Genomic DNA, 9,850 nt, shown 5'->3' with positions numbered 1-9,850 from the left:
CATGTTCTCGGGCTGCGGCAGCCATGCTGAACCCGTACGGCGCGACTAGTGGGGGGGATAGAGTCGAGGACAGCGGGATAGGCAGCTGAGGATGTGGAGAAGCGGCGGCGTTAGGGTGCTTTGGGTCTGTAGAGAAAGGGCTGGGGCATGCGGCCCCCTTGGCCCCTTGCGCGACCCCCGAGAACCTTCGGAAAAACAGGCCCCGTGGCGGTGGGGAGGGGGGGTAGCTGGCACGTGACCTGGATCAGCCAATCTGGGTGACGCTGACGTGGCCGCGCGGTCCCGATGCTCCCCACCCCCCAGCTCGGCCGGGAAGGGAGGGGCTGGGGGCTACGCCCCCTCCCCCAACGCAACCTCAGTTTCCGGGGGGGTGACACCCCGGATTACATCCTCCCCCCGCACCAAGCCAAGGGGAACAGTGGAGCCCCCCTGGAACGTTCCGGGATCCAGGTGAGAAGGGGCCCTTGCCGGGCGGGCATGTTGACAGTCATTTAAATGCCTAACCAGTGATAGGGAGTCGGAAAGGGAGATTCTTGGGGTGCAGAGAAGAACCCTGAGGGTGGGAGCACTTGTCCTTCAAACAGTTTACAACCAATAGGAGCGGGGAGGGGGCGAGCAGGCGAGGGCCCCTCGGGTGGGGGAGGGGAATGGCCAACCTCTGTCTTCTTACCAATTGGAGGGCAAAGGGGCGTGGGGGCGGTGTGTACCCCCGATCCCATTCGTCCCTTGGGGGTACAGGAGCTTGGAGCCAGGTGAGAAGGGGTCCTTTTGGCGGCCGGAGGGTGGGGTGATCTAGTGGGCTGAGGAGTGGGAGTGGTGACTGTAGTTCCTACTCCTAGAGGGGAATAACTGAGAGTTGGCAGCCCAGGCTGTGAACTGAAATTGTTCCCAGGCGCCCACCCCCTTTCTCCCCAGAGGCTGTAGGAGCTTTTCTGTGCTGCTTCTGTGTCAGCGGTAGGAACCTGGCAGTCATCACATGGCATGGTGGAGGTTACGCTTCGAGTGGGTTATCGAATTTGTGTGCATTCACGTGGGCCTGGCCTGCGGAGCCTTCTGAATAAACCTTGGTTGCCCCGGCGGGGTCTTAGCTGAGCATGTGTCTTATCACCGGCTGGGGAGAGTTTGCAGCCTAGAAGCTTGGGGTCTTCTTTGGATCAGGAACCAGGCTCAAACGAGGGTCTTGGGAGAGGTTGAAAAGTGGCTTGAGACACAGGAGAGTGAGTCTCGGGACCTGGGATGATTTCACAGCTCCCAAAGTTTCAGTTTTCTCCTGGGTGGTGTCTTTTGCCGCTTTCATCCCCTCCCCCATTCCTGAACAGTCTCCTTGTGTATTGCGGGGGAGGGAGCGGAAAGGAGGGAAGAGTTACTTTTCCAAATTACTGAGTACCAGTAGCCTCCCGTGTGACTCATTTGGGGGAAGGGACGATTGGGAGGCAGAGGAGAACAGTGATTTTCCGGAATGCAGGGAAATAAGCCAGAATGTCTGGCTGCCCTTCTACTTTCTAATAAGGCCCTGTGGTCTCTCGACCTCTTAACTTTTTTTTCCCTGACCGGCCCTCAGATAGGCCTCGGTGCAGACTTGCAAGGCCCCTCATGGAAGAATGGCAGACTGGGGAGGCTGGGCCACGAGGGGGAGGGGAGAAGGCCTCTGGGCGAAAGTTGCTGTCTCATTGCTCTCCTTGCTGCAGCCACCCGGGCGGGCCCGCTCGTACTTTTGAGGCCGAGGCCTGATCGGAGGGGGGAGGAGAGGAGAGACTGCCGCTCCTGTGCGTGCTTCCCCCCACCCCCGCAGGGTTTGCCCGAGTTGGTGGTCTAGAAGACTAAAGGTTGACGGCCATTTTAGACGCAGTAACCGAGGTTAAGGCTCCAGGGCTGCTACGAAGGAAAGAGGGTAACAGTTCGAGGACTTATGCATTCACGAAGCCCTGCGGTTGGGGGCGGGGGCTCTTATATTCGTTGACTTCCGTGATTAATTTCCTTATTCAGATAGGCATAGACTGTTTTCTTACTTGGCAGCCAGAAAAGGGGACGAGGAGGAGGGGGAGGGCCCCCAACTAAAGGCTGGGCGGGGGAAATTCTTTCCCTCTCTGGTGAAGGGGACCGAGGGAGTCCAAGAGATGGGTTTAGCGATCCGAACCTTGCGCTGCGGCTCTGTTCACACGTAGTCTGTAACCTCATTCGGGTTACTAGGTGGTGGGAAAGATTTGAGTGGGCCGGGGGGAGGGGGCGAAATTGAGCTCCCAAAATGGCTCCCTGCCCCTCCTCGGAGGCGGACGGCCCGGAGGGAGGGGGGAGGGGAGGGGAGGAGGGGGAGGGCTAGTCGGAGCCGCAGCTGCCGCCGCCTCCGCTCGCCCTCCTCCCTGGCGCTGACCGATAGACCAGCCGCTCCGTGGGGAGGACTCCGGACCCTCGTGGGGGGGATGGGGGAGCCCTTCCGCCCCCCCGACGCCAGGACCCTGAGCGGGGGTGCGGGCCCGCCTTCGGAGTGGGGGAAGGGCGGGGAGCGTGGGGAGAGGTCTGAGCTCGCCAGGAGGGGGAGGGTGCGCACCCTGATTCGCCCCCTCGAAGGCCTTGTTTTTTCCGCTCTGAGCCAGACACCGGAGAGAAGTTTGGGGAGGAGGTGGGTTTCATTTTACAGGGTATACGGGTGCTTTTGTTGGAGATTTTGCTCCCACTAAAGGGTTGCCGAGGTTTTGTCGACCAGGTAGATATTTGTATTGGTAACTGAAGGTATCAGGGAGGGATTGGAGAGGTGCTTGGGCTGCAAGTATTTAGAACATGGTCTCTGTTTAGTTGCCTTGGAGAGAAGCCTTTGAGTTCACAGAGGGTAGATTTTGGGGAGCGTTTTTGATTTCGACTGCTTGGCTTGGGGAAGGAAGAGGAGGATTTGAAGGCTCTGGTAATTCTGCACTTTTGATTGCGAAGCAGAGGAACGTTAGGTTCCTTCCTGGCTGTGTTTGGGAGCCCTCGGCCGTTTGCCACAATGGCAGGCCGCGGCTTCTAAGATGGCGTCTTCTTCCTCATTTCAGGTTTTTCACTGCGGCGGCCGCCTCAATCCCGAGAACAACAACCGCCGGCGTCCTGTGGCCACACCCCGGCGGGCCGATCCTGGCTACGCCCACGCGGCCCCCTCCAATCCTGCCGGCCTGGCCAATGGAGGAGCTACGAATGGCACGACCTGCTCAAGCTTGGCAGTCGCCAGTCGCACTGGGCTTGGACGGCTGGAAAGACTTTGTTGGAAGGGGAAGCAGGGAGAGGGTGCTGCACCCCTGCCAACCTCCCTTTTTCCCTGGAGTTGCCGAACCACAGCGCAGCCAATTGGCTCAGCGATGTGGCGGGTTGCCGCTTCCCTGGGGGTCTATGCGGCACTCTTCTGCCTGGTGACTGACGCTTTGGAAATGAGGTATATGACGTCATCGCTTCCGCCGACCAATAGAAAACGCTCCCGCGGAGAGGCGTTCCTCCCCCTTCGACTCTGCTTCTTCACGCGCGTGAGCGAGCGAGCGCGCGCGAAGGGGGTGGGGGAAATCGCGAGCACGGTGGCGCGCATGAGCGGCGAGGCTCCTCCCCCTTGCCTATATATAAAGGGCTGGCGCGGGGCTCGGAGGCGCCATTTCGCGCTGGAGTGGAGCAGCCTCTAGAACGAGCTGGAGGATTCTGCGTATCTACACAGAGCCTTCGAGTCGTCTGGGGCCGCCATTACAATCCACGTCCATCCGCTTGGAAATGGCCTTCGTCTCGGCCTATGACCGGCCCCGGCGGACAGTACAGACCCCATAGAAGCCCCCGAAGCTCCCCTTTTTCGGGCCCCGCCCAGTTCTCGGAGTCTGTCCACCCCCTCTACTCCGCCCTCAAGAGGATTTCAAAGATGGAGGCGGCGGCTCCCTAAACCACTTTTCTTGTTCATCCGCCTCCATCCGAGATCGAAACGGGACCTCGTCCGCCCCGGACGGTCCCGGCAGGAAGAGGGGATCCTTGCAGACCAACGGCGGGCAGTATTGGCGACGGTGTCTGGGATCGGGGGCCATCCTGGGGTTTGAAGAGCCCGTCCCCTTTCGTTCGCCCGCCTCAACTGAGGCCGCCGCCATTTTCTCGCTGTCCGCCTCCTGCGGAGCGCGCCAAGCTGCTGGGAGTTCTCCGAAGAACAGCGGAGGAGATTGCTTTCGTGCCAGCCCGGCGGGGTGGGTTGTCGCTTGGAGGGCCGAGGGCAGCGGCCCCCGCCCTCCCCCCACTTCCCGGGTTATGCTGGACCGGGAGGTAAGGGGAACCGAGGCCACCCGGAATTCCCGCGGCTGAGGGCAGCGCCGGTTCCCCGTGATCAAGATGCTGCAAAACGTGACTCCCCACAACAAGTACGTCCCTGCGAGCGGCGTGTGGGAAGGGGGCGTTGGGGGGCTGCGGCGCGCGGGTGTGAGGTGTCGCGTTCGGAAGGAGTGCGGAACCGACTCGGGCGCGTTGCTGTTTCGTGGCGCAACTGTTGGTTGTCGAGGCTCGCGGAGGGGTGAGCGGCGGTTTGGGGACCGTGGTAGCGGCCCCAGATCCTGCGTATGGAGGGAGCCCAGGTAGTCAGTGTACACGTTACTTTCCCGCTGTGGTCAGATCTTAGCTGAGTCGGGCAGAGCGAGGTGGCGGCGGAATATGTAACGGGGGAGGACTTGGATTGGGCAGCGGGTCCTGAGGGTAGTAGGTCTGCTGTCTAAGCGACCGTTTGTCGGGCCTTTTGGGGCGGGGGTTCGTGTTCACATCTTGTGCTTTACAGGGTTGCCATGGTGATAGACCTTCGGGGACTGGAAACGGGGATTCCCTGAGTAGGGTACAAGGACCACTCTTACAGTGGGTTCCTAATGTCGGGGACGGGTCTTTAAATTCTTGATTTTCGGTGAGTGGTTTGGTTTTGGGTTGAGAGGTGTGTGTTGTGTTGCTGAAGATTGGATTTCTTCTCGCGTGTGTGTGTGTGTGTGTGTGTGTGAGTGTGAGGTGCCATTGAGAGTTTCCTTCAGGGTACAGAGGTGGAGCTAAGCACTCTTTAGTCCTGCTCTGGGGATGTAAACAATGAGATCTTGGGCCTTGGGTAACACCTGGTCTTGAGGAGCTCCAGAGAGAATGTAAACTTGATGCACTGTTGGCCTTTGATCTCTAGAGGTGATGCTACAGTGGAACCAGTTAACGGCATCGCAGTTTTTGGCAGAGGTTGGGTAGGGGGAGGTCTGTATCACTCTTATGGGGGAATTTGCTGACCTTGACTGTTTGGACAGCTCTATTTTTTGAGTCCCTTCGAGGGAGGAGACTGAATTTTCGAATAGTTAATTCCTAGAGGCTGGTAGCTTGAGGTATTCCAGGCTGGGAAGTCTGACAAATACTCCCTTGTCTGCTTCCTTTTTTTTTGGTATGGATCCGTTAGATTGCTTGCCCGTTGTTTGGAGTTAACTATTCCCAGCGTTGTGGAGGATGCTAATTCCTTTTGCACAGGTGGATTCTTAGGTGTCTGTCTCATCAGCGATTTATGATATTTTTCTATTTTGTTTCTTTTCATCCGTTCCCCTCAGGCTCAACCACCATGGCAACCACCAAGCCCCTACTGAGGAGGAAGCTTGGGGCTTGAGTTTCTTGGCTCCACCCATTTTACTTAAGTTCTGTCCCTGTAAAGCTGTGATTCTTAAATGGCTGGGCCCTTTGAGAAGCTACTTGGGCTTCTTTTTCAGTTTAAAACAGGTGAAGAAGCCTATTAGATTTTAAGAACTCAGAAGATAGGGCTTCTGTGGGTATAGAAAAGGTAATAGGTACAAGAACAAAAGCTCCACGGATTGTTTGGATGCTGGATTCGTTTTCAATAATCTACCACTGTTTTCACTCGATTCCAAGCCTAGATGTGCTGAGGGTACATAGTGCAAATCTATGAATTGTGGAATTCTACTAAATTCCACCAGATTACCACATCTGATTTTGTTTCCTATCTTCACAGGCTCCCTGGGGAGGGGAATGCAGGGTTACTGGGCCTGGGCCCAGAAGCAGCAGCGCCTGGGAAAAGGATTCGAAAGCCCTCTCTATTGTATGAGGGATTCGAGAGCCCCACAATGGCTTCAGTACCGGCTTTGCAACTAACCCCTGCCAACCCACCACCTCCTGAGGTGTCCAATCCCAAAAAGCCAGGACGGGTTACCAACCAGTTGCAATATCTGCACAAGGTGGTGATGAAGGCTCTATGGAAACATCAGTTTGCATGGCCCTTCCGGCAGCCTGTGGATGCCGTCAAACTGGGTCTGCCGGTGAGTAGAGAGGTTGGAGTGGGGAGGTGTGGAAATGAAAAAGAATGCGTGTGCGTGGAGGTGGGCTGCCTAGTGTAGGTAGGTGCTGCGGCCCCTAGGGAGTTCCCATTTCTACCCTATAGGGCAGATAGCCACCAGAATTCTAGATTTTTGGTCCTTTGTGATTGATCCAACCGCTTGCTATCTAGGATCTCTCATTGTGCCCTCCATGTGTCCTTCCTTAACTTTTGTGCCCTGGCTCCATTTTACAGATTCCCACCCCAGGTTGGGAGAGGACCACGGTGGCCAAAATTCTTAGCTTCTTCCTTTCCCTCATGCAGCCCATGGATAGCCAGCCCCAGAGGTAATGTCACAGGATGGGAAACTTTTCCAGAGTGGGTGGGAGACGGGTGGTTAGAGCAAGGCAATAGGGGTCTCCTTATGGGTGATCAGAGTCCTGTTCCCATTTTTTTAACCCTATCCCATAGTTTTGATTGGGGCCGCAGTTGAGGAGACTATGTACTCCTCTGACAGATTTGGGGGTGTGTGTGTGTATGTGTATGTAGGGCTTGGTAGTTTGCCTGAGAACAGGCATTTTTCTTTCTGTGGTCTGACCTACTACTTTTTTCTTTAGGATTATCACAAAATTATAAAGCAGCCTATGGATATGGGTACTATCAAGAGGAGACTCGAAAACAATTACTATTGGGCTGCCTCAGAGTGTATGCAGGATTTCAACACCATGTTCACCAACTGCTACATCTACAACAAGGTGAGTTTTTGTGTGTTATTAGTTGGGGAGAGAGTACGTTTTTTATCACTACTTTATCATTGTAAAGTTTAAATTTTTCACTGAAGGTGTTCTCAGCAGTTTGGTATCTAGAAAGTCTGTTTGCAAAGGTGCCACTGAAAACAGTGATGTGGCTTCAGAGATCCAGGATTAAGAGATGTTTAAATCCAACACTTCTCTCATTTTTTATCTTTGTTGCATTTTGAGGGGCAAAGTTGGAAGAGATAAAAGGGAAATGAGTGGCCCAGTATAGGTAATTTTTAGTACTTTGATGGAGTTGTGTAAGGAAGTAGTGATGATGCCTGGGGCTAGGTATTTCCCAGAGAAAATGGTTTTACCTCTCTCCCTAGCATTTGAACTTTTTGTTTGTGTTTCCTGTAGCCCACTGATGATATTGTCCTGATGGCACAAACGCTGGAAAAGATCTTTCTGCAGAAAGTGGCATCAATGCCACAAGAAGAACAAGAACTTGTGGTTACTATCCCGAAGAACAGCCACAAGAAAGGGGCCAAATTGGCAGGTAGGAAGAGAAGGAGTTTTGCTAATGGAGACCAAGAGATGGGAGTGGTAATCAAACTAGACTCTTTATGTTTCCCCTGCAGCGCTCCAGGGCAGCATCACCAGTGCCCATCAGGTGCCCGCTGTCTCTTCTGTGTCTCACACTGCGCTGTATACTCCCCCGCCTGAGATACCTACCACTGTCCTCAACATTCCCCACCCGTCGGTCATCTCTTCTCCCCTCCTCAAGTCCTTGCACTCCGCTGGACCCCCACTCCTTGCTGTCTCTGCGGCTCCCCCAGCACAGCCCCTTGCCAAGGTATACATCTGTGGATATCTTTCGGGCAATGAGGAGGGAAAGGTCTTATATGGGGTGGATCCCCAGAGTAAAAGGCACCTGTCTTTTCTTCACAGAAAAAAGGGGTAAAGCGGAAAGCAGATACTACCACCCCTACACCTACAGCTATTCTGGCTCCTGGGTCCCCAGCTAGCCCTCCAGGGGGTCTGGAGCCTAAGGCAGCCCGGCTCCCCCCTGTGCGTAGAGAAAGTGGCCGTCCTATCAAGCCCCCACGCAAAGACTTGCCTGACTCTCAGCAACAACACCAGAGCTCCAAGAAAGGAAAGCTGTCAGAACAGTTAAAACATTGCAATGGCATTTTGAAGGAGTTACTGTCTAAGAAGCATGCTGCCTATGCCTGGCCTTTCTATAAACCAGTGGACGCTTCTGCCCTTGGCCTGCATGACTACCATGACATCATTAAGCACCCCATGGACCTCAGCACTGTCAAGGTACCCACTGCATGGGGCAGATGGGATACTCAGGCAGTGATTGGAACCTAAGGATCAATAAAACAGTCACTTTTTATGGGCATGCAGCTATCTTGGCGTTTTACTTTTACAAAATAGTGAGGCAAAAGGTCATGTACTCTAATGAGTCCGTATTTTCTGGAATGGAAACAGTGTGGTGGGTTTTACGTTCAGAGCATCACTGCTTATACTCAAGTCCTGTCTATTGGAAGTGCTGGGTTAGGGTAGGGGAGTAAAGGGGGTAGCCCAATAGTTGGAGGCCACACTCCCCCCTTAGAAATTCACTTAGAAATAATGATTTTTTTTTTCCTAGACCTAGACATTTGTTCAGCCCACCCAAATTCCTTTGACTTCAAACTTGAGCCCCAGGGTATAGGTCCTTCCCGTCACACACATCCCACCCCCCACTGTGCTGTCTAGAGGGCTGTTCTTGGCAGTGTCTGGGCCTGGCAGGGAAAGGTGAGTCTCCCTGCCTGTGCAGCTTCTGATGCTGCCTCCTTCTGCAGCGGAAGATGGAGAATCGCGATTATCGGGACGCACAGGAGTTTGCTGCTGACGTGCGGCTTATGTTCTCCAACTGCTATAAATATAATCCTCCAGACCATGATGTTGTGGCCATGGCGCGAAAGTTACAGGTGAGTGTCGAGGTCGGAGTCTGAAGAATAAATGGAGCTGGGGGAAGGAATTTTGCCATCTGTGCTGCACAGCCTGAACATGAGGCTCTCCAAATTATGCAGTTGTACGTTGGAGTTGCCAAATGGCTGGGTATGGTCAGAGCATATCTATTAGCCTGGTTTTGAGTCTGCTGCCTCTTTCTAGGATGTATTTGAGTTCCGTTATGCCAAAATGCCAGATGAACCACTGGAACCAGGGCCTTTACCAGTCTCTACTGCCTTGCCCCCTGGCTTGGCCAAGTCATCTTCAGAGTCCTCCAGCGAGGAAAGTAGCAGTGAGAGTTCTTCTGAGGAAGAGGAGGAGGAAGATGAGGACGATGAGGAGGAGGAAGAGAGCGAGAGCTCTGACTCCGAGGAAGAAAGGGCTCATCGCTTGGCTGAACTACAGGAGCAGGTATTTTGTCACTGTTGAGTTTACTGGATGAGGTTCATGCAGTCTTCAGCTTGATTTTTTTTTTTTTCATTGCTTTACCTATGTATTTTTTTCAGTTTGTTTTTTTTTTTTCCTCTCAAGCTTAGAGCAGTACATGAACAACTGGCTGCCTTGTCCCAAGGCCCAATATCCAAGCCCAAGCGAAAGAGAGAGAAAAAAGAGAAAAAGAAGAAACGGAAGGCAGAGAAGCATCGAGGCCGAGCTGGGGCTGATGAAGATGACAAGGGGCCTCGGGCACCCCGCCCGTCTCAGCCCAAGAAGTCCAAGAAGGCCAGTGGCGGCGGGAGCAGTGGCGCTGCCACGCTGGGCCCTCCTGGCTTTGGACCTTCTGGAGGAGGGGGCACCAAGTGAGTTCCAGCAGGGAAGGAAGCAGAGATTTCTCCTGTTGCTTGCAGTTTTTTCT

General features: G+C 54.3%; 1 protein-coding gene across 4 annotated transcripts in view; it reads left to right on the top strand.

Annotated features, from left to right (window-relative positions):
- Positions 1–268: 268 nt before the first annotated feature.
- The window catches only part of BRD2 (bromodomain containing 2), an 11,548-nt gene continuing 1,966 nt past the window's right edge, over positions 269–9,850 (top strand). Inside the window, exons 1-11 of one of the 4 annotated variants that reach the window (XM_040249154.1) lie at positions 269–450; positions 3,030–4,352; positions 5,963–6,266; positions 6,518–6,609; positions 6,880–7,017; positions 7,417–7,555; positions 7,638–7,852; positions 7,948–8,322; positions 8,847–8,975; positions 9,160–9,408; positions 9,529–9,794. In XM_040249154.1, coding sequence (XP_040105088.1) covers positions 6,907–7,017; positions 7,417–7,555; positions 7,638–7,852; positions 7,948–8,322; positions 8,847–8,975; positions 9,160–9,408; positions 9,529–9,794 — 1,484 coding nt within the window. In that variant the 5' untranslated portion in view covers positions 269–450; positions 3,030–4,352; positions 5,963–6,266; positions 6,518–6,609; positions 6,880–6,906. Of the gene's footprint in view, positions 451–2,365; positions 2,467–3,001; positions 4,353–5,962; positions 6,267–6,517; positions 6,610–6,879; positions 7,018–7,416; positions 7,556–7,637; positions 7,853–7,947; positions 8,323–8,846; positions 8,976–9,159; positions 9,409–9,528; positions 9,795–9,850 lie in introns of those variants that run through there. The other 3 variants (XM_040249155.1, XM_040249153.1, XM_040249152.1) reach the window with 3 other exon arrangements.

Source organism: Oryx dammah, unplaced genomic scaffold (assembly GCF_014754425.2).
Source record: "Oryx dammah isolate SB20612 unplaced genomic scaffold, SCBI_Odam_1.1 HiC_scaffold_11, whole genome shotgun sequence".
Classification (NCBI taxonomy): Eukaryota; Metazoa; Chordata; class Mammalia; order Artiodactyla; family Bovidae; genus Oryx; species Oryx dammah.
The sequence above is the reverse complement of the archived record's forward strand: the minus strand, read 5'-3'. Positions and strand labels throughout refer to the sequence as shown.